This window comes from Macrotis lagotis, chromosome 3 (genome assembly GCF_037893015.1).
Source record: "Macrotis lagotis isolate mMagLag1 chromosome 3, bilby.v1.9.chrom.fasta, whole genome shotgun sequence".
In the NCBI taxonomy this organism is placed as follows: Eukaryota; Metazoa; Chordata; class Mammalia; order Peramelemorphia; family Peramelidae; genus Macrotis; species Macrotis lagotis.
In genome coordinates, this window is record NC_133660.1 from 38,299,465 (window position 1) to 38,323,935 (window position 24,471).

At 41.6% G+C, this 24,471-nt stretch overlaps 1 protein-coding gene across 9 annotated transcripts in view; it reads left to right on the top strand.

The window, feature by feature from the left end:
• SEC31A (SEC31 homolog A, COPII coat complex component) overlaps positions 1-22,586 on the top strand; it is an 86,290-nt gene extending 63,704 nt beyond the window's left edge. For 2 of the 9 annotated variants that reach the window (XM_074228509.1, XM_074228513.1), the window contains 7 exons: positions 39-377; positions 4,520-4,558; positions 10,511-10,569; positions 11,954-12,235; positions 17,552-17,671; positions 19,729-19,800; positions 21,965-22,586. In XM_074228509.1, coding sequence (XP_074084610.1) covers positions 39-377; positions 4,520-4,558; positions 10,511-10,569; positions 11,954-12,235; positions 17,552-17,671; positions 19,729-19,800; positions 21,965-22,144 — 1,091 coding nt within the window. In that variant the 3' untranslated portion in view covers positions 22,145-22,586. The remainder of the gene's footprint in view (positions 1-38; positions 378-4,519; positions 4,559-10,510; positions 10,570-11,953; positions 12,236-17,551; positions 17,672-19,728; positions 19,801-21,964) is intronic. The other 7 variants (XM_074228510.1, XM_074228514.1, XM_074228512.1 and 4 more) reach the window with 4 other exon arrangements.
• Positions 22,587-24,471: the final 1,885 nt, after the last annotated feature.

Below are 24,471 nucleotides of genomic sequence, written 5' to 3' on the forward strand. Positions count from 1 at the left end.
GTAGGTAATAAATCTCTCTTTCTTCCTTTTTCATGTAGCATATCAACCAACTCAACAGTATACTTTCGGAACAGGGGGTCCAGCAATGTATCAGCCACAGCAGCCCACCCCTCTTCCTGTCTCAAATGCTTACCCTAATCCTCCTTACATGCCCTCTGCTTCTTCCCATTCTGGGCAGTCTCCAGTCTATGCAGCCCAGCACCAGGCCTCTACAAGTACTCCCAGCTCTCTGTCTGCTTTCCCTCCTCCCCCTTCTGGAGCGTCCTTCCAGCATGGCGGGCCAGGTGCTCCACCGTCCTCTACTGCTTATGTCCTGCCTCCTGGATCCACAGGTACACTGCCTGCTACCAGTGAGCTGCCTGCATCCCAAAGAACAGGTCTGCGCTTGGTTTGCCTGCCTTCCCCCTCCCCCGGTTTAGTTTTGTTGACTGGGGGGCGGGGGGCTGGTTTCTAACTTGTTTTTTTAACTGTAGTTGAATGTGAGGATTTGTGCACAGGTTTTCAGGGTTTATTCAATCTCATTTCTCAAAACAAGATCTTCTCTGTAGAAACCCTAATTTTAAATGGGTGACCCCAAAGGCATCATAGAGGGTATCAGAGCTATAGTGGCCCATTCTTGGCTGGGTCAGTCCCACCTCCAGTGACCGGGGACTCTGTTTTAGTTCAGTTCTTAACTGAAGCAAGTTGTACCAGAGATCATCAGATGTTTCATTTCCAGGGTTTTTATGCCCTTGCATATGAAGCTCATGGACTTGTGAGTAGGTGCCTTTATAAAAAGAGGGATAAGAAATGGACCTGAATGTTCCCAGACTTAGGGAAGTCCTGGATGAAGGAAGTTCTTCTCCCTGGTGCTGATTGGCCCCCAGTTGGGTCCTGAGAGGTGGCAAAGATTACAGGAGAGCTTCACCTCAGGGCTTCCTGGAGGGCACTCTGTTCACCAACCTGCCCATCTCCATAGAATTGGATGACCTGTCTGGGAAAGGTATAAATGGGGCAACCAATCTGAACTCCCTCCTTTTACAGATGGGCAGACTGAAGACAAGAGATTCCAGCCTTGCCTATGTGAGGTAGCGCAGGGAGGAAAGCCCATTAAAAGGTGGGAACCTTGGTTCTCTGCCTCATGAGCAAGGGATTTCTCTGCCCAACCCAAAACTCTCTTCCTCCCACCCCCACCCCCCCACCCTCCAATGCAAATTGTACTAAGAAAAAGGAAGGGGACAGGTAGCAGTGAGCCAGTGCTCAGTCAGTGTCAGGTGTGTTTGGAACTCGACATTGTGTGGCAGATTGAATGACTGCTGCACTAGTCCCTGGGGATTAGAGGGGGAGGACTGACTTCCGTGCCTTGGTCAGAGCAACATCTCTCATACATCAGTTTTCCGGTTTATTTCAAGGAAATGTTTTGGCACAGTAATTTGATTAAATGAACATGGAGCTAAATGACCTCAATTTCTGAGGTAATTAATTTGGAAGGTTTTATGGAAAATTGTTTCTAAAATCCCACTTCTCCTAAGAGTTTTCATTAATTTAGCACCAAAAGTATACACATATTACATGAATTAACTTTCAGAAGTTGAATATATGCATAAAGATATTCTTTGAAAAACTCGGGCATTTTGAGGGAGAGGAGAGAGGAATGCATTTAAAAAGTTAACAAAATATTTAATACATAATTTAAATTTTGGCTTTATTTTTAGTTATGAGGAAAAAGTGAAATCTCTAGAGTGAAAGGTAGCATGGACTACGAGATCGTGACTACCAAGTGGAATTTGAATTAATCTAGTACTCAAAGGCATTTTATGCTTTGATAGAACTCCACAAATTGTGTAGCAGCGCACAGTATTCTAAGGCCACTTCAGATTAAATTTCAAAAAGTTGAGGTGTGTGCTTTGGGGGTATGTTTGACGGAGTGCCAGCTAGCCTGCCTTTCTGCAACCAAAAGGGACTGACCCAAAAAAGTTGACCTTTCCGGGCCTTGGCTTGCATGCAGGCCTTGTTGCATGGTAACCCAGTGTCTAACCTTTCTCTGTTTCACTAACAGCACTCTGAAGCACTTTGTGCAGGCATCCACGAAGGACTCTGAAGCCACTCTGGTGACTTGAGTCCGTGGGCAGGATTGTGAGCATTGTGGTTGTGTCAGCTCTTGGCTCCAGGATGGCATTTGCCATTTTCTAAACTAGCATCTTCCATTCTCTAGCGGGTGTTATTTGGACAGGTGGCAATCAACAAATATTTATTAAACCAGTGTTGAAGACTCAAAGCTGTGGTCCCTCTGCTCAAGGAAAGATGAGACAACTCAGGAGGCCAGGGCAGTTTTTAAGTTCAGTTTTTCAGTTCTGTCTGATGCTTCATGAACCCAATTAGGGTTTTCTTGGCTGAGACAGTAGAGTGGTGTGCCATTTCCTTCTCCAACTCATTTTATAGATGAAGAAATGAAGGCAGTCAGGATTTGACCTGCCCAGGGTCACAGAGCTAGGAAGTGACTGAGGCCATATTTGACCTCGGATTGCCATTCTATTCTCTGTGCCACCCAGCTGCCCTGTTGACCTCAGTTTCCTCATCTGTAAGCTGGAGTAAGAAATGGCAAAGCACTCCAGCAACCCTGGCAAGAAAATAACAGATGGACTCACAAAGAGTCGGATGCCACTGAACAGCAACAACAGACTTCCCTCTGATTGAACAGGGTAGCAGTGCTTTAAGTGACATGTCACTAACCTGCATTTCAGTCCCAAATTTCGCAGCAGCCATCCTTGAGCCAGTCCTTGAAGGTTGGGCAGTATTTCAGCAGACAGTAATGGAATGAGTGCAGCCTCCTTCTAGAAAAGTCACCCTCCTTATGCAGACCTGGATTGTCTAGGACATAGGGTTCAGATTGCCTTTGGGAACTCCTCAGTCCATAGTTGATAAACTGCCCTTGGAGACCTTATTCTCTCCCTCAGACAACACTATGTCTTTAGCTATCCTCATTAGCACTGGCTGTACTTTCTCTCCTATTCCCCAACATGCTTGTCCAGGGAAGGGGCAAGAAGTTAAATTATTTTTTGCTCCCCTTGCCATTTTCAGTGACATCACTCAGCAATGTCTCCTTCATTGAGGTATATGCCACTCAGATTTATTACCCAATCGAGAGGTATTCTCTGTTGTCCCTTAGGAGAATGTGGGGGCGAGGGGGGATGTTTATACAAGTGTGTAGGTGTACACAGGTGAGTGAGATTTTACTTAAGACTCCATAAAAGAGGATTTTGTTATGTAATAGACTTAATTAAAAGCAGCACCAGAGAGTAGAAAAAGAATGATCCTTACAGTCAGGAAAACCTAGGTTCAAAGTCCCACTTGTGATTAGCTAATAGTTGTATGATTTTGGGTCAATCCTTGGTTTCTCAGACCCCATGAACAGATGGGTGGATGATCTGAATCAGCTGGAGTAATTTCTGTCCTTGCTGATGAAACCACAGGTGTGATTGAGTGGTCCCACCCCATCCTGCTGAGTGCTGGGATGTTGGGCAGGGCTCAGTGCCAGCCTCAGTGCAGACCTGAGAACACAAGTTGGCTGCCATTGGCTTGAGAATATAATAGCCTTAAAAGTCCAGGTTGGAATTGGGGCAAGCCTGAAATCTTAAAATTTCTTAATTTGGGTGGTCATCACCCTACTCCAAAATCCAAGTGACTTTTATGTTGATTAGTTTTGGACTTCCTTTCTCCTAATAGACATTCTGATTTCTTCTAATACTTAAAAGGAACCCCCCCCCCCCCAGTTCCTAACTTAAACCCAGCAGTAGCAGTTCCTCAGGCCCCATGCTCTAATCAGAATTCCCCAGGTGCACATGGAACTTGCTGGTGGTCAGGAAAAACCCTCTAGTGAATATGTATAGAGCCTACTCGGTCATATTTTTGTGTTTGGCATGACTGCAAAGCCCCAGAGCTTCCCTATCAGTGTAAATTGTCAGTGTCCTATGGTGTCTAATATCTCAGTATTTTCAGCTGTGGCATTTATCACACTGAAAATTTATTAGGACCATGTAACTACCCCCCCAGAGGATGCCTTTTAGAATTGCTTTAACTATTGCAAAGATTCCCTTTAAAAAAATAATTAAAATACTATAGATATAATATGATGGGTGAAGGAATACCATCTCTTAGCAAATAGCACTGGGCTTCCTCAGTCTGGGGGGAAATAAGCCTTAATTTTGAAACAGTTAATGCTGAGAATAATGAGGTTCAAAGTGAAATGAGATTTCATTCTTTCCTAGGAGAATCGAAGCTGAGCAGGAGAAAATTATATTTTTGGATTGACTGGATTGGCAGACATGGCTTAAATGCATTCATTTCATCTAGAAATAAATTATTTTCTCAGTTATAAGACATTTCATAGTGTATGGTAAAAAATCAATTAATAAGTATATAAAAGGGCTAGGTGTTGGGAGGAGATTGGGCAGAGGCAGGTAATACATTTCTATATGTAGATTTTGAGGTGATTTTTCAAGGTTTGATATTATTTGAGTGACTTACATTTTGTTTGCAGAAAATCAGTCTACTCAAGACCAGGCATCTATGTTGGAAGGTGAATTGGATGTAGAACGTAATCTTTTTGGAATCTTAAGATCATCAGATGAAATTAATGAACAGACTTTCCTATAATGCATGTGAATTTTCAAGCTGATCAAATCCTAAATCAGAGCAATCTTGTTTTGCATTGAACTTCCTAAATGAATTAAATTCTAAAACTGATTGACTTTTTATAATAACCATAGATTTTCTAACTACCTCCTGTTTATAGATTTTTAAAAATAATATATCAATCATGTTCTTCAGTAGAGGTTCTAAAATTAATTTCAGGGTGATGTTTCAGGAAAGGGGTTTTTTGAGACAGTAATTTCCTTCTCAAGACATTGTGGGGTATAGTGGAAGGAGTGCTGGACATGGAAGTAGATGTCCTGGGTCTGAGACCTGCCTCTCATTAACCTTGGCCATCACCAGTTTCTTCATCTCTAAAAGGGGAATAATAAGCATTATCTCGTTTAGCTCAAAGTTTTGGTAAGAGCAAGATAGTGTGTGTATGTAAAGCAATTGATGGAAGCCTTTGCTAAAGTCCCAAGTCAGTGCTTACCTTCTCTATCTTTCTAAAGTGAGTGTGAGGGGCTGAGAGGCAGAAGAGAAAACAAGTCATAAAGGATATGACCAACCTTTTTTTGTTAGGGTTATATCTCCTCTGGGATTTACTTTAATTGCCTTTGACACATCTTATTTCTCTAAAACTGCTGATAAAGTTCCTGTACTTCCTCAGATTTGCAGAAACCCCAAGAATTCTTTGTTATAATTTGTTAAATTGACACTTGATGAAATACATAAAAGCTTAAGTCACTTTTAATTAATTAAAATGAGTTTCAGTATGCATTTACCTAAAATAAGCTCATTTTGAAGGGTAGCCCTTTCCTTTTACTGGGAAGATGTTTTTAAAAATCATGCTATTGACAAAAATGCTAAATTATTGGGATTTTGAAATTATTTTGAGGGTGATCTATTTCCAGTCTGCTTGGTTTGTTTTACATCTTTTTTTTTAAATATTCTCATTTTGTACAAATTTTTTTTACATTAATAAAATATTCTTGTTTAACAGTAAATGAAATACCCCCTCCCCCCATAAATATAGACTTGCTTGAGCAATAAAGTAAAGGGGAGAGAAAAAATTAAAATAAAAAAATAGTAATAATTGTAGGTATGGCCAGGTGGCGCAATGGACAGAGCACCAGCCCTGGAGCCAGGAGCACCCGAGCCCACATCCGGCCCCGTACACCCAACAATCACCCAGCTGTGTGACATGCAAGCCACCCCAACCCCACTGCCCTGCAAAAACCCCCAAAAAGAAAAAGACCCAAAATAAAATAAAATAGTAATAATAGTAGGGGTGGCTGGGTGGCAGACAGAGCACTGGCCCTTGAGCCAGGAGCACCCGGGTCCAAATCCGGCCTCAGACAACCAATGATCACCCTGCTATGCGGCCTCAGGCAGGCCACCCAGCCCCATTTGCCCTGCACCTCCCCCCCAAATAATAATAAAAAATGTGCTTGAGTTTTTGTTCCAACACCAACAACTCTGTCATGGGTGGATTGCATTCTTTATGATAAGTCCATAGCAAAAGTTATTTACATATTTTTCCAACATTGCCATTGCTGATCGCAACTCCATCCTTTCATATTTCTCCACTACCATGTACTATATTTTCTCTCTCCTTTCACTCTGACTCTGCTGTAGGGTAGCTGAGTGCCGCAGCAGACAGATCCCTGGTCCTGGGGCCAAGAGGCCCCGAGCCGCCATACCACCCCTTAGGCCCAGCATCCACCTGACCCTATGGTCCCGGACAGGTCATCCAATCCCAGCCCCTTGCAAGAAGTAAAAAAGAAAATGTATTATATCTGACCACTCTCCCCCCATGGTCCATCCTCTCCTCCTTTTTTCACATTTTTACCCCTTCCCCCTGCCCCCCCCTTACTCCAGCTGTCTATACCCCATTGAGCGCATATATATATATATATATATATATATATATATGCTGTTTCCTCTCCTAGCCACCTCTGCTGAGAGCAAAGATCCCCTCATTCGCCCTTGCCTCTCCCCTTCCATATCATTGCAATAGCTCATTGTAATAAAGAAAAATCTTATTATATGAAATATCTTGGCCTATTCCCCCTCTCCTTTTTCTTTCTCCCATTACATTTCCCTTTTTTTATTGACTCCATTTTTACACTATAATTTATCTTCGAATTTAGCTTTCTCCTGTGCTTCAACTGTAAAAGCTCCCTTTACCTGCTCTATTAACTGAGAAGGTTCATATGAGTATTATCAATGTCATTTTTCTATGCAGGAATACATGCAGTTCATCCTCATTAAGTCCCTTATATTTTCCTCCTTCTCCCCCAATCTCCATGCTTCACCTGAGTCCTGTATCTGAAGATCAAACCTTCTGTTCAGCTCTGGCCATTCCAAAAGGAACATTTGAAATTCCCCTGGTTCATTGAAAGTCCATCTTTTTTCCCTGGAAGAGGACATTCAGCCTTGCTGGGTAGTTCATTCTTGGCTGCATTCTAAGCTCTTTTGCCTTCCAGTATATTGTATTCCAAGCCCTACAAGCTTCCAATGTAGTTGCTGCTAAGTCCTGTGTGATCCTGACTGTGGCTCCATGATATTTGAACTGTGTCCTTCTGGCTGCTTGTAATATTTTCTCTTTGCCTTGGGAGTTCTGGAACTTGGCTATAATATTCCTAGGGGTTGGTTTTTTGGGATCTCTTTCTTGGGGGGGATCAGTGGATTCTCTCCATTTCTATTTTGCCATCTGCTTCTAGAATATCAGGGTAATTTTCCTGTAGTAATTCTTTGAAAATGATGTCAAGGCTCTTTTCCCGATCTTGACTTTCAGGTATTCCAATAATTTTTAAATTATCTTTCCTAAGTCTGTTTTCTATGTCAGTTGTTTTTTCAATGAGGTATTTCACATTTTCTTCTATTTTTTTTTGGTTTTGAAGTATTGATTCCTGATTTCTGGTAAATTCATCAATCTCCCTGAGTTCTATTCTTTGTCTGAAGGATTTGTTCTCCTCAGAGAGTTTTCTTATCTCTTTTTCCATCTGGCCAATTTTGCTTTTTAAAACATTCTTCTCCTCAATAACTTTTTGCACTGTTTTATCCATTTGACCTAAGCTGGTTTTTAGCATGCTATTTTATTTTCTTCAGCATTTTTTTGGATTTCCTTGACTAAGATGCTGACTTCATTTTCATGTTTTTCCTGCATCTCTCTCATTTCTTTTCCCAGTTTTTCTTCTAACTCCCTCATTTGATTTTCAAAGTCTTTTTTGAGCTCTGTCATAGCCTGATCCCAGTTTCTGTTTTTCTTGGAGTCTTTAGATGCAGGAGCTTGTGCTTCATCATCCTCAAACTGAGTATTTTTGATCCTTCTTGGGCTCATTTGTGTTTTTCAATGGTGCTCCTCTTTTTTCTCTGTTTGCTCATTTTCCCAGCCTGAGCCTGGTTTTGGGGTGCTTCCTGAGCTTTTGGGGCACTCCCACAAGGGTCTCAGTGTGTATGAGGCTCTGTCCTCCGTCCTGGTCTGTGAATGACCATATGCGCCCCCCCCCCCCCCCCCCCCCCATGGGGCTGGGGCGGGGGGGCTAGACTGTGATCAGGATCTGAATTTGTTCAGAGCCCCAGAGTCCTGTTCAAGGGGCAGAGGACAGAGCTCTGCAGTCTTTCTCTTCACTCCCCTCCCTAGATTCAAGGGGCTCATGCCCTAGGGGCTCCTGCCTACTGGCTCCGCCTGCTTCTGTTCCTGGATCTGGGCTGCTCACTGTGTGCCCTGAGGGCTGGGCTCCATGTGCTCGCTCTGGCAGAGGTCCTCCCACTGTTCCCCCACTTTGTGCTGGTGCTCCCTGGGGTGTAGCTCAGGAGACTCCCCCCGCTGCTGTGAGCCAAGGCTCCCAGTGCCCTTGGGGCAGCCTCTGGGAGGCTGAAATTCTTTCGCTCTGGCCAGCCACCCCTCCAGCGGGCGGCCCCTCCAACCCCCGGGAGCAGAGCCTTTCTGCTCTTTTCCAGGTTACCTTGAGTAGGAGAACTGCTGCACTGGGTCCCTTTGTGGGTTCTTGTCTCTTAAAAGTTTAGTTAGAGTCCTTAGCTTATGAGTTTTATGAGAGAGCATCTAAGACTCGATCCTTTCTTGTCACCATCTTGGTTCTGCCCCCCTCCATTATTCTTTCTGTTTTATATCTTTTAGTCTACTTCTGCCCTGTCTTATATGACATTGTCAGTTTTTCTTCTTTACTTAAGGCAAATACTCTTTTAAATACTTATAGCCTCCCTGTGAAAAGGACCTGACTTCCATTCTCTGGATGACCAAGGGGAAGGTGTTTAATCACTCTGGGCCTCAGTTTCCTCATTTCTAAAAATGAAAGGATTTTCTAGGATCACCTTCAAGGTCCTTTCCAGGTCTAAATCTGTGATCCAATCAACTCAGTTGCAAAAATCAAATTTCATTATTTTTAATGAATCATTTTTAGTGGTATTCTTAAAACCATTTAGATTCAATTGAATTTACATATAGAATTTTTTTGTGATTAGCAGTGATTTATCTTTTCTGTAACTTTATATGTCTGTGCTGTACCAAAACTAGATTCTGTTTTTAAGAGTTTCCATTACATTTATTATTTTGCAAAGAACGAGCTTGTGCTGACAGGCTTTCTTGGGGAAGTGAGAATTGTTGGGGTCTCTCCCCCTCCCCATATTGAATAGATATTTATATTGAATAGATATTTATAATTAGTAACTTTATAAAGGAGGAAGCATAAACTTCTCTCTTTATAGTTACCAATTAGAATAATTATAAAGAAATTAAACATCTTTAATTTACTTATTTTTTTTTTTAAGATTCTGCAAGGCAAATGGGATTAAGTGGCTTTCCCAAGGCCACACAGCTAGGTAATTATTATGTGTCTGAGGTTGGATTTGAACCCAGGTACTCCTGACTCCAAGGCCAGTGCTCTATTTTAATTTGCTTTTTTTAAGAACACTCTAATTTTTTACTTATTTAAGCATTTTTTCTTTTTAAATTTTGAGTTCCAAATTCTCTTCTTCCCTCATACCCCACTCATGCTCACTGAGAAAGCAAACAGTATGTAAAATTATGCAAAACATATTTCCATATTAGCCATATATTCTTTTTGAAATATAGGATCTGAGAGTCAAAAGGGAATGCAGTGATCTTCCATCCAAAGAGGGGGACCTGCCCCTGCTGCACAAGGCCATCCCACCATGGGCCAATCTCATCCTCAGCAAGTGTTGACTTCTTGGCACCTTCTTTCACTATTCCTAGTTCCTTCCCCTGGAACAAACAGAACAGATCAAGTCCTCTCCTTCTAAAAGCCCTCCTAATACTCATGCTGTTGTACAACCTGGAGAGCTTAGAATGGTTTTTATATATTTAAATAAAGTTTTGATGTTGCTAGGATACAAAAGTAGCATGACATACTTTACTAAAAGTATTGCTAAAATTTGGGTAAATTATGTTCCTCTTCTAGTTGAAAGTTGCATCCGAGGATTTCCCTAGTTTTAAAACTCATTGGATTATTGTGTGCAGACTTCAAATGAGTTTCTTTTTTTGGAAATCAGGGTAATATTTTCTCTTCTCCCATCACTCCCATTTTCCCTTTTTTTCTCTTGTCTTGAGTATCAATTCCATTAGTTATTTTTATTCTATCATTTTCAATGACAAATTCCTATTCAGAGAAAACAACCAAAGAAAACCTTGAAGTTTCTCTGTTGCTGACTAGGGAGTCTGATTACCTCTTTATAGTTGAAGAAACAAAGACCTAGAGAGATCAATTTTCTTGCTCAGGGTCATGCAGCAAGTAAGCATCTGGGGCAGGATTGAAGCCCAGGGCTTCCTGACTCCCAAGTCCAGCACTCTTGACATTTTATGTTCAACACAGTTTGTTTTCCTAAAGGAAATTACCTTCATTTTCTGTTACAGGACCTCAGAATGGATGGAATGATCCGCCAGCTTTGAACAGAGTCCCCAAGAAAAAGAAGGTAGTAGATGAAAGCAGTGCCATCCTCCCCAGACCCTGTCCTCTGCCCCTCTACCGATGGTGAATAGCTATTGCTGTGGAGATCTACATAAAACAAAATTGAGTGTCTGGTCTACTGAAAAAGCATTTTAGTGCTATCTCTAAGACCAGTGATGGAATGTGGAATAAGCAAGCTTGTCTCTTGATGTTAGTTAGCATCATGAATTCAGGATCCTTTTTAGAGGCAAAACTTTAATGACCTCCTGGGCCTTCTCTTCCCAAAAAGCATACTTGCAGATGGTCTTAATAACAGAAATTTGAAATGTCCAAGATAAATTTTTTAGGGTATTTAATCTTTAGGTTCCAATGCTAAGCAGAGGTTAGACAGTTATGAATTAAGCACATAGAAGGCAAGTAATAAGATTGTGAGTGAGATGAGCCAAATAAAAAACAGTCCAGAGCAACTTGGAATTGAAGGGCACTAAAGATGTCATCTTAGGACAGCTCATAACCCAAAGGAATCCCTTCTACCACCCAGAGTGCAAATGGCTTTGGAAGAACACCAAGGAGGTAGATAATTCTAATTTCAAGGAAGATTATCCTGGCACCAGCCCTAAGTTTGCCCCTTTGCCAAGTGGCCTCTTCTCAGCTTGTTGGCTTCCCTAGGACTGGATTATGTGGGAGAATTCCCAAGTCGGATATCAGTGGGAAGGAACCTCTAGTAAACATTCACTACATGGCTGCTTCTCTTGATAAACAGTATTTTTTTCAGGTGCTCAGGCTCCTAACTATTAACAAGCTACTAAAGACAGAATTGAGATGATTTGGTTCCTTTTGGTAGAGCTGACATTCCGGCAGGGGATAACATAACAAAATGTAACATTACTGGTTTGAGAGTTAAAAGATAAAGTGTATTATGGAAATCTAGGAAACCTTCCTAGAGGAGGCATTGAATCTGGCTTACTTAAGAAATGAGGAAGGGGGTGGCTAGGTGGCGCAGAAGATAGAGCACCGGCCCTGGAGTCAGGAGTACCTGAGTTCAAGTCCGACCTCAGACACTTAATAATGAACCTAGCCATGTGGCCTTGGGCAAGCCACTTAACCCCATCGCCTTGCAAAGAAAAACAAAAATAACCTAAAAATAAAAAAAAGAAATGAGGGAGACTCAGCATTGCTGCTTCAAAGAGGGTGCCCTCAGGGAGGGACTTGATCTTTGCACTGGAGAAGATACGGAGGGCAAGAATTAAATGCGCCATGGCTGAAAGCATGTATATGTGCTGACCTCCTGAATATAGTCCATCCAGTGATAATGCTTCCCTCAAACATGCAGCATTGGTCTATTTGAGGGGTAAATGAGCGGAACTTTTTCATCCTACTGACGTGTTTTGTGTTTTGATTTTTAAAAGATTCCTGAAAACTTCACACCACCTGTGCCCATCACTTCACCCATCATGAACCCTCTGGGGGACCCTCAGTCCCAGATGCAGCAGCCGCAGCAGCAGCCGCCCTCCAGGCCAGCACTCTCAGGACAGGCTCCATTCCCACAGCCACACCTCTCAGGGAGCCAACCCATCTTGCAGACTCCCTTCCATGGCCTGCAGCAGCCCCTGCAGCCTACTATACCACCAGCCTTCTCCAAGCCTAGTACAGAGGGGGCCCCAGGAGCTCCAATTGGAAATACCATTCAGGTAATCCGAGAAGCCCAGGTCCTAGTTTAATGGCACTCCTTTGAATTAGACAGAGCATACTTGGATTAAGTGCCTAAGACATTTTCAGATACAAACCAAATAAACCATGCTATTGACCTTTGAACATTGATCTTATATGTAAAAACTGCAGAGATAAGAGAGTCTGCATGTGCACAGGGTCCAGCAATGTTCTGCCTCCCACAGAGGGGAGGCATTCATTCAGTGTTGACCACAATCTTAGGCCATTCTTTTATCCCAGGTTTTTTGTTGTCAAAAAGAAAGGTGGATCATGAAATACAATAAACAGAGAGTTGTATTTGTTTTAACACATGATATGACATGAACTGCTTGGGGTAAGCAGATCTGTTTGCATGGAACACTTTAAAGCTCCACAGAAGATAAAGGTTTGATATTCTTATTCAGCAGAATTATCTTTGTGATTGTATGTGATCATAGTATCAAACAACAGGATCGAGTCTTGAGAAAAGGAGCCTAAGGAAACCTTGAGACAATCACTATCAGCCATAGACTGCCTTTTGTGAGCTAGCAGAGGTCTAGGTCCTTACAGCAGAGGTGGGGTGAGCCAACATTTTGCTGTTTTTCAAAGATCTTCAGATTTGGAAATCTCTATCCTGCAGATAAACACTAATTGCCTTGTTATGTTGACTATATAATCCAGGATGTATCCAGTTAGTCCTCCTTGAGTTTGTCAGTGACAGATTATCATTGTCAGGCCAGAGATAATCAAGAAGTTTTAGGTATAGCCAAATCCTGAAGTCCACCTGTGGTGATTCAGATTGATTTGTGGTGTGGGAGTAGCAATAACTAGGGGTTTGTCCTCCAGATTTGGTGCTGACAGTGCTGACAATCCTTTACCTTTTTTTAGCCAGAATGATAAACTCAAAAAGAAAGCTACTAAAGAGATGGCTGCCTTGAACTTTTAGGGTACCTAAATGGGGCAGCCTTGGAATCACAAGGACCCAAGTTCAAATTCACCCTCAGACACTCAACACTGACTGTGACCCTGGGCAAGTCACTTAATCCCACTACCTTTCCCCCAAAAAAGTTCCTCTCCATCTTTGAAAAATCTCCTGACCCCATTGAGGTCACAGCCCCCACCTTCTTAACCCTGGGGGCCATATTTAACAAGTTGGGTGTGGGCCAGAGACTTGACTTAATTCTTTAAATTTTTCCAAGTCCTTGAGTAGGCCTCATTATGATCAGGTTAGGTCAAGATAGGAGGAAGCACTCAGAACCATACTGAAAGCCCTTGGGTGCCAGGAACATGGCACACTGATAAGGGAAACATCTAAAGCTGTGGCTAAAATAAATCACAATGCCAATCACAATCCACAAGGAAAATACCAATTCTTAGCTTTATTTTTATTTTTTTTGTCTTGTGTTTTTAGATTTTTCAAGGCAGTGGGGCTAAGTGGCTTGCCCAAGGCCACTAGGTAATTATTAAGTGTCTGAGGTCAGATTTTTTTTTAAATCTTTTTATTTATTTAATATTTATTCTCATTTTGTACAAATGATGTTTTTTTTACATTAATAAAATATTCTTGTTTAAGAGTAAATGAAATACCCCCTCCTCCCCATAGATATAGAATTGCTTGAGCAATAAAGGGGAGAGAAAAAATTAAAATTTAAAAAAAATAGTAATAATTGTAGGTATGGCCAGGTGGTGCAATGGATGGAGCACCAGCCCTGGAGCCACAAGCACCCAAGCCCACATCTGCCCCCGTACACCCAACTATCACCCAGCCGTGTGACATGCAAGCCACCCAAACCCCACTGCCCTGCAAAACCCCCCCCCCAAAAAGAAAAAAAAGACCCAAAATAAAACAAAATAGTAATAATAGTAGGGGTGGCTGGGTGGCGGACAGAACATTGGCCCTTGAGCCAGGAGCACCCGGGTCCAAATCTGGCCTCAGACACCCAATGATCACCCTGCTATGTGGCCCCAGGTAGGCCACCCAGCCCCACCTTCCCTGCACCCCCCCAAAAATAATAACAAAAAATGTGCTTCAGTCTTTGTTCCAACACCAACCTCTCTGTCACGGGTGGATCACATTCTTTATGATAAGTCCATGGCAAAAGTTACTTCCATATTTTTCCAACGTTGCCATTGCTGATCGCAACTCCCTCCTTTCATATTTCTCCACTACCATGTACTATATTTTCTCTCTCCTTTCATTCTGACTCTGCTGTAGGGTCGCTGAGTGGTGCAGCAGACAGATCCCTGGTCCTGGGGCCAAGAAGCCCTGAGCCCCCATACCACCCCTTAGGACCAGCATTCACCTGGCCCTATGGTCCCGGACAGGCCATTCAATCCCAGCCCCTTGCAAGAAGTAAAAAAGAAAATGTGTTATATCTGACCACTCTTCCCCCCATGCATGGTCCATCCTTTCCTCCATCATTCACATCCCCACCTCTTCCCCCTGTCCCCCCCTTACTCCAGATGCCTATACCCCATTGAGTATATTTGCTGTTTCCTCTCCTAGCCACCTCTGATGAGAGCAAAGATTCCCTCATTCCCCCTTGCCTCCCCCCTTCCATATCATTGCAATAGCTCATTGTAATAAAGAAAAATCTTATTATATGAAATATCTTGGCCTATTCCCCCCTCTCCTTTTTCTTTCTTCCATTACATTTCCCTTTTTTTCTATTGACTCCATTTTTACTCCATATTTTATCTTTGAATTAAGCTTTCTCCTGTGCTTCAACTATAAAAGCTCCCTCTACCTGCTCTATTAACTGAGAAGGTTCATATGAATATTGTCAGTGTCTTCTATGCAGGAGTACATGCAGTTCATCCTCATTAAGTCCCTCATATTTCCCCCCCTCCTCCAATCTCCATGGTTCACCTGAGTCTTGTATCTGAAGATCAAACCTTCTGTTCAGCTCTGGCCATTCCAAAAGGAACACTCAAAATTCCCCTGGTTCATTGAAAGTCCATCTTTTTCCTTGGAAGAGGACATTCAGCCTTGCTGGGTAGTTCATTCTTGGCTGCATTCTAAGCTCTTTTGCCTTCCGGTATATTATATTCCAAGCCCTACGAGCTTCCAGTGTAGTTGCTGCTAAGTCCTGTGTGATCCTGACTGCAGCTCCATGATATTTGAACTGTGTCCTTCTGGCTGCTTGTAATATTTTCTCTTTGACTTGGGAGTTCTGGAACTTGGCTGTAATATTCCTGGGGGTTGGTTTTTTGGGATCTCTTTCTCGGGGGATCGGTGGATTCTCTCCATTTCTATTTTGCCTTCTGCTTCTAGAATATCAGGGCAATTTTCCTGTAGTAATTCTTTGAAAATGATGTCAAGGCTCTTTTCCTGATCATGACTTTCAGGTATTCCAATAATTTTTAAATTATCTTTCCTAAGTCTGTTTTCCATGTCAGTTGTTTTTTCAATGAGATATTTCACATTTTCTTCTAATTTTTCATTTTTTTTTTTTTTGGTTTTGAAGTATTGATTCCTGATTTCTGGTAAATTCATCAATCTCCCTGAATTCTACTCTTTGTCTGAAGGATTTGTTCTCCTCAGAGTTTTCTTATCTCTTTTTCCATCTGGCCAATTTTGCTTTTTAAAGCATTCTTCTCCTCAATAACTTTTTGCACTGTTTTATCCATTTGACCTAAGCTGTTTTTTAGCATGCTATTTTCTTCAGCATTTTTTTGGATTTCCTTGACTAAGATGCTGACTTCATTTTCATGTTTTTCCTGCATCTCTCTCATTTCTTTTCCCAGTTTTTCTTCTAACTCCTTCATTTGATTTTCAAAGTCTTTTGGACTCTGTCATAGCCTGAGCCCAATTTCTGTTTTTCTTGGAGTCTTTAGATGCAGGAGCTTGTGCTTCCTCATCTTCAGACTGAGTATTTTGATCCTTCTTGGGCTCATATGCGAAATATTTCTCAGTGGTGTTCCTCTTTTTTCTCTGCTTGCTCATTTTCCCAGCCTGGGCCTGGTTTTGGGGTGCTTCCTGAGCTTTTGGGACATTCCCACAAGGATGTCAGTGTGTGAGGCTCTGTCCTCTCTCCTGGTCTGTGAATGACCATAAGCGCCCCCTCTGCCATGGGGCTGAGGTGGGGGGGGCATGCTGTTCTATGTGGGGGCCTAGACTTCGATCAGGATCTGAATGTGGTCAGAGCCCCAGAGTCCTGTTCAAGGGGCAGAGGACAGAACTCGGCAGTCTCTCTTCACTCCCTTCCCTAGGTTCAATGGGCTCATGCCCTGGGGGCTCCTACTTACCAGCTCTGCCTGCTTCTGTTCATGGCCATGCTGCTTGCTGTGTGCCCTGAGGGCTGGGCTCCATCTGCTTGCTCTGGCAGAGGTCCCCCGCTGTTTCCCCCACTTTGTGCCCAGTGTTCCCCAGGGTGTAGCTCAGGAGACTCCCCCGCTGCAGTGAGCTGGGGCTCCTAGTGCCCTGGGGCTTCCTCCAGGAGGCTGAAGTTTTTTATCTCTGGTGGGCCACCCCTCTGGCTGGCTGCCTCTCCGACCCCGGGGAGCAGAGCCTTTCTGCTCTTTTCCAGGTTACCTTGAGTAGGAGAACTGCCGCACTGGGTCCCTCTGTGAGTTCTGTCTCTTGAAAGTTTAGTTAGAGTCCTTAGCTTATGAGTTTTATGAGAGAGCGGCTAAGACACGATCCTTTCTTGTCGCCATCTTGGCTCTGCCGCCCTGAGGTCGGATTTTAACCCAGGTACTCCAGACTCCCAAGGCCAGTGCTCTATCCACTGCACCACCTAGCTGCCCCGCTTTATTTTTTTTAAATCAAATCATCTCTAGGTTTGTTTTCTCTTTCTCTCTAGCTACGAGTGTGTAAAGTAGTATATTTAAATACTATTATTAAATACTAATACTGATACCCATGGCTGACAATGGGTGAAATCATGGAAGGGTGATCAAACTGGTTTTGGTTTTGGTTTTTTTTTGGTTTTGACAAGAGTCCTAAGTCTCTGATGCCAGATTGTGCTTGTTTGTAAGCATGCATAAAGGAGATCAGCATTCTTTTTTAATGATTTAAGTGACTTGCTCGAGATCATATGGCTAGTAAGTATCAAGTGTTTGAGGCCAGATTTGAACTTAGTTCCTCTTGACCTAAGAGCATCAGGTCCAGTATTCTAACCCACTGTGTCACCTTAGCTTTCCCTATTTTCCTGCATTCTTTTTTCTTGCTCCCTTCTGTAGGAACCTAAATCTTTGTGTCAGCCAGATTGAATTATTATTTTTTTCTTGAATGAAAGAAGCAAGTACAGAAAGGCATATATTTCTTGCCACCTAGCTGCCCCTTGCATTCTTTTAAAAATAACTATGTCTTTCAGCATGTCCAGTCCTTACCAACAGAGAAGATCACCAAGAAACCCATTCCAGATGAGCACCTCATTCTGAAGACTACGTTTGAAGAGCTTATTCAGCGATGCCTAGCCTCTGCCTCAGATCCAGTAGGTGTTCTTCTTGGGGTTTCTCCTGGGCTTCGAGGAGAGTGATTGCCTATGGAACAGCTCCCATATTCAAAACTGAAAGAAGGACATTGTGCTTAAGTAGGACACTCAAATCCAAATAGATGTGGGGGCCACTATTGTCCTACATAAGGATTCCTGCAGACTCTCCACAGACAAAATGTCATCAATGTTATATTGAATTTTTATTTTCTTGGTTCATTATTTCCCAATTACATTTTACATACTATACTGGGAGCATTGCAGGCTTGTGGCTGCGTTGGGCACCTCACCTCTGACTTACAGAGACTGTTACAGAATAAATACCCAGGCTTTTGTTTTGTATCAGATTTTGGGGGAAATTAGAGGGCATTTGACTCCTCTTCTCCATATCCTCAACATTAAATATATTTAAAACCACTTATACCAGGTTGTCCCAATAGAACCTCCATCCCAATTCCAACCTAATTTTTTCCTGGGAGAGTCTGAGATGAGACCCTGGTATGATCATCAACAATCGGGCAGAATAGCAATGGTGGTTGGTGTGGTGATTCTATAGCATTATCCATGTCCCTATTTCCCCTCTCCATTGCTGCTAGGGAAATGGGACTGGAGGACTGGGGGTACTCTCCTCTGAACTTTGAACCAGATGTTTCTTTACATGGGTCTCATTTGATACCTCCTCAGTAGAGTTAGAGTGTGTACCTTTCCTTGGGCTTCTAGGACACAGACATTGCTCTCATGCTCTTCTCTGACCCCTTCCCAGGGAAGAGATTTTGTTAGTCTTTGAAAAGTTACTCAAGGGACTCGTGCCAGCAGGGCCCTGTTAGGCAGTCTCTTCCTATCCCTGCATCAGTTCATAAAGCCCCCCTTTCTCCTCTCCTCTATCATTCTGGTTCTCACTCATCCCTACTGCGAAGTTACTCATGCTCTTCCTTAGAGGATGTATTACCTTTCTGAAGATCCTGACATGGCCTTATTTATCATGCTGCTCAAAAGCCTCATGGAATGTTGGTCCTGGAGGACATCTAACACCAGATTCTCCATCGCCTTCCGGAATTCCACTTTCTCATGCTGTTCCAATACCAGCAGTATTTTTAGGCAGATGACTGAGACTTGCTCAGGCTCAAGGTTCAAATTTATCTACAACATTGTCATTTTTTTTAGAAAGGTTTTGAGTTTTACAATTTTTCCCTAATCTTGCTTTCCCCTCCCCCCACCACAGAAGGCATTCTCCTTAGTCTTTACATTGGTTCCATGGTATACATTGATCTATGTTGAATATGGTGAGAGAGAAATCATATCCTTAAGGAAGAAACATAAAGTACAAGAGGTAGCAAAATTACATAATAAGTAACTTTTTTTTTAAATTAAGGGTAATAATCTTTGGTAACAATATTGTCTTCTTAGCCACTTGCTGTCTTTCTACTGTTAACAAATAACTTCTGAGATTTTTTTTTTGAGACAAAATTGCTATATCCACCATTAGTACAAGTTTTATAATAGCATAGTTCTACTAATTTTACTTTAGGGCTTTCAAAAGGTACAAGTACATGATTTCTTTTCTAGATGATGTTACTGACAGATAATTTCCCCAAGTTATCAGTCTATCATTTCCTTCCATTTTGGGTATTTATACAAATGACTCAAAGTCACAATGCATTGAGTCTCCTCTTCCCCCCCTCATCTCCCCTCCCATCCCCCATACACACAAGACACAGCAAAAATCTTTTCAAGTCTGCATGTGTACCACAATTTGTTCATCCATTTCTCAATTGATGGGCTTTGTTTGTAGTTCTTGCCATCTAAAAAAGTTGCTACTTAAATATTTTTGAACCTCTAAGCATTTATGAATTGGAACTTTTCTCATATGACTTCGGTTAGTTTGACTTTTTCTTTTTTCAAGGACTGTTTTCCATTTATCTATTGGGATTGGCCATAATCAATTCTAGAGTTCTAAGACTCTAGCTCCAAAATAAAAAAATACTTGGAAAGTGCTCTAAATTCTTTGAATGAAATCTATAACTGTTACTATTTAACTCTGTTTTCCTCTTCCACAGCAAACGAAGAGAAAATTAGATGATGCCAACAAACGTCTGGAATTTCTATATGATAAACTTAGAGAACAAACAGTAAGTTTTTGAAGTGTAAGAAGAAGAATGATGATAAACTTCTTTTACTGGTACAGAAGCAACCCCTGACTTTTTATTCACTAAGGAAAGGGAATGATTCATCACTCTGAGCCAATATGAGTTTAATTAGAACAAGCCATTCTAACCTGATCTCTTTTCTAAATTTTCTAAATTCTAAATTTTTCTAAATTTAATCTACTAAATTGGTAGATCAGGAAAATGCCATGAGCTTAGCATATACTTGGATTTCAAACCAAGCTGGCAAAACCTCATGATCTCCTTGGGGTAAGTGAGGGTGCCATGACCGAGCTGTGAGAACAGGGAGATAGATTCCAGAGTTCTGGCTGCCAGATTAGTATCAGTCTAAAAGAAGTCCTCCAGCTAAGGCTACAGGCATCCCTCGTGTCTGCACTTCGCCCCACCTGTGCTCTTCAACATTCTGATTCAGTTACACAGATGGCCTGCCTGTTAGATTTCTAGATGAAATTAAGCCAATGGAGATAATTAATTGGATGCCAGCAATGAAACACAAAAAAAGTCAGCAGATTGAGTTGATTAAATCAAATAAAATGAAACTGAACAAGTTAAAATGGGGAGTGCCATGCTTGTGCAATTGATTTTTCTGAACCCAGGTACTAGATGGGGGAGCTATGACTAGTTGTTTCACTTGAAGCCAACCTGGGCTTTGGTGGAGCATCCAACAAATGTGAGTTCATGGTGTGGTGGAGCCGATAATGCTGGGATGGTGTCCAGCATGAGGGAGGCAGCATGGTATCTTTAGCCATACTTCTTGAGAATTCTGTTCTGAAAAGATATGGACACACTGGAAGTGTTCCCATAGGAACACTTTTCAAGAGAGAAAGACGACCCTGGGGGAAGTATTGGCAGTTTATTCTGTTTGACTTTGGGAGAAACCATGAGTTGAAATGAGAAGGAAGCAAATTCCATGTCAGTTTAAGCAGGACTGCCTAGAATGTAATAAAAATATCCAAGAGATGGTTTGTTCCCTGGTGTTTGAACTGCCAAGTTAAAGAACTATGGCTTTACTTGAAATGACCTTCTTCAGTCCCCGAGAGGGAAATTAAAAGATGGATTTTTTTATAGAGGAGAAGGTAGGTGAAGGGAAGGTATGTAAGAGAAGCGTTGTTGTTTTTTTTTGGTTTGTTTTTGCAAGGCCATGGGGTTAAGTGACTTGGCCAAGGTCACATAGCTAGATAATGAAGTGTCTGAGACTGAATTTGAATACAGGTCCTCCTGTCTCCAGGGCTGGTGCTCTATCCACTATGCCACCTAGCCGCCCAAGTTTTGTTTTTTTTTTTAGTAGTTAATGTAAACTATTATTTTTGTCCAGGATGCCTTCCATAATTCTGTTTTAATTGTGGCTTGAAAGAGTGGAGAAAAAGTGATGTTTTCCAGAGACAAAATAAATCATCTTTCTTGGGGATTTTATGAGACTTAACATTCTATTTCTAGGCCAGTTAAGGTTCAAAAAAGAATGGACAGTTTAGCTTAATTGCATGAGAAGCAGATGAGTAGACTGGGCTTCTGTATCTTGTTCCAACTTAAGCCCTCCTTAGGAATTTCTGGCATTAATGAGAGAGAGGGTGAGAAGTAAGACTTCCTGATATTTATTTTGAAGAACTTGGGACAGTTTTGCTGGTTTGAATTCTTTCTTCTTTCCTGAATTAATTTTTGTGAACAAAAATGAGAATTTATGGATTATGGGGCACAGGGGGCATATGGGTCCATTCTGGGCCCTCTTGTCTGTCTGAAGGAGATGAGGTTGCAGTAGATAGATTAGGTAGTACAGAAAGAGAAATACCATTACTTTCATCCATAAAGGTTTTATTTTTAAAGGCAAATATGGATTTAAAGTCATAGAAGAATTAAAGTTTCTATTAAGAAAAATTTCACATTTTGTATTTATTAGCAAAATTTGACATTGCTCCTTTTATTAATTGAAAATTGAAACTACTTGATCAATTTAGTAAAATGAGTTTGAGTCCTTTTTAAGAACATAAGAAATTTCATGCTCATAGAATATTTTGAGAAATATAATTTGTTGCTGTCTTTTAGATGATTTTCAAACCTGATTTTCATTTCTATATCCAAACTGTGGGAGGCTTGGCAACCTTCTCTGACCTAGTTCTTGGTCTTGTTTCAGCTTTCCCCAACAATCCTCAATGGTTTGCACAACATTGCAAGGAGCATTGAAACTCGGAACTACTTGGAGGGACTGAACATCCACACACATGTCGTGAGCAATAGCAACTTCAGTGAGACCTCGGCCTTCATGCCCGTGCTCAAAGTGGTTCTCACCCAGGCTAATAAACTGGGCGTCTGAGTGCAGCCTTCCATGCCACTCTTTGAGGAGAGCCCTGCCCCCAGAAGGTGGACACTGCAGAGCAGGTGCCGGCCTCACCAGCATGCTTCCGTGGCGTTCTAGTCGAGGGCCTATATGCTGTTTTTGCCGATAAACTCACTTTAGAGTGGCTCCAGGACACCCTGTGCTTTTCTTTAGTTTAATCTCTTATTGCCCATAATGATTCCTCTTCTCCGCAGGTAGTAGATTTCATGGATTACTCATAGTATGGTCTATGAAAGTAAATATTGTACTAATAAAATGGTTTTTAATACTTTGTGCTTAAAGTTTTAAAAAGAGCATTCAGTCATGCATTAAGCAGAGGTAAAACCAACTTTACTCCATCTTTCCCCCCTTCCTTGGTATCAACCAGATTTAAAAAGTATAATCTAATGTGTATCTAGTCTCTAGTTTTTTTACTGTACCCTAAAATTTAGTTTAATTTCACTTTTGGTGAGGAAAAAACTATTGGATCAGAGCAAATAACCAAAATCCAGAAGATAATGCACAGGTTTCAATACATTGGAATTCATAAAATATCTTTCTATTAATACTTCAGAGATCTAGGATTTCATTTATGTGAGAGCTCTAATGACTGGTATAGATTCCAGCCTCTCCATGTGCAGGTAAAAAAGTCTGTTAAGGATTAAGGAAAACCATCCCCCAATGGTCAGACCTTGTGTGTAAGTCACCCAAGCTTGACTAGGCTGGGCCCGAAATGACACCAGATGCCAAAATAATCCTTCAGGAAAACAGGTTTCTAGATTTAAAAGTCCATCTCAGATGGCGAGGTATTGGAACATATCTCTGGACTTTGAGAATTCTTGGTCCCAAAATAAGTGATACTAATAAATTTTGTTCAGATTTTCATTTGAGGTTTTGTTTCATGTCTGTTATGTTTAATTTTTGTTTCAACTCCCTTTGAGCTTGATTAGCCCAGAAAATCAGAATCAAAAGTTTGCTAACCCACCTTTGGAAGGAGCTCTGCTGAAACAAATGACCTTGGTGGTTTTTCGCCATTCCTCACCCCAAGTGAGTGACTAATTTCCAAAGCCTAGTAATTTTGGTCTTTCCAAAGGAAACCTCCTCCCGAAGCCAGACTCATCCAAGAGGGGCTAATTGACTCCCCCCTTGTTGTTATTTAAGTTCTGGACACTCAGTCTTCTGTTTCCCAACTTCTGTGCCCAGATGAATGGATCACCACTCGAGCTTATGTAGTCATGATTTTAGACGAGGTTTCAGGAGTCCAAAGCACAATGAGGGGGTACCCTGGCTCCATCAAACAAATCCCAGAAGCTAGGAAGTGCAGTGGTCAGAGCCCTGGAACATGGAGGGAGGGAGGGAGACTGGAGTTATTTGACCTCAGACATGGCATAGCTGTGTGACCCTGGGAGCAGTCACTTCATCTCTAGTTTCCTCATGTGTAAAATGGAAACTCTAATAGTGCCCACCTGAGGTCGTGTTTATGGAACACTGACTTTAGAGTTCTCTATCGATGCCAGCTGTTATGACTTGGGTGGCTCAGGATGTGTGGCTGAAATCTAGGACTCAAGTTTGCTCATTTGTAAAATGAGGATTGGATCCCACAGGTGCAAAGGTCTCTCCTCAATCTAAAACCCTAGCTAGCAATGCACTGGTGTAGTTGAATAGGCAGGGTGTTCCAAAAGTGCTAGTACTGTCTGAAGCTTGAATGGTTTGATGGAATAATTTCAGCCTTTTGGGACATCCTGTAGGTTAACTCTTCTAGGGCATAAAAGCCCACACAGTCCAGTATCAGATCTATTAGTAAAGACTTCTAAAAACTGAAATGAACTTTTCATTTGGAAAAACTCATTGTTAAAAAGTCAAAACTTGAGAAAAATTACCAACAGAGGTCTTGGCCTGCCTGTGCATATCCAATAGAGTACAGTGGTTGAAAGATGAGTTTTTAATCAACTATGAAAAATGATTTTACTTTCAGAAACGCCTTGTGGGTAGGTGAGTGGGTGATAGATTATTCACTCTCTTTGTATCTTTATTGTTCATGGACCCTGGAATGTAGAAAAGGTGATTTGTTCTAAGTTATAGAAATAATTGGAGTACAGTCTGTATAGGAAGACTATCTTTCCTTAACAGAAAAAAAATCAAGGGGTAAACGTTTTCTAAGACAGGATAAAAATATATTCTACTTTGTAAATGATTAAAATGTTAATGATTAACATCATTTTAAATTCTGATGGTAGCTTGTGTCTGTGCTTATTCAGTATGCTGTGGATAAAGATATTAAACCATATTGGACTGGAGGATTTCCATTTGATTTATTACCTTTC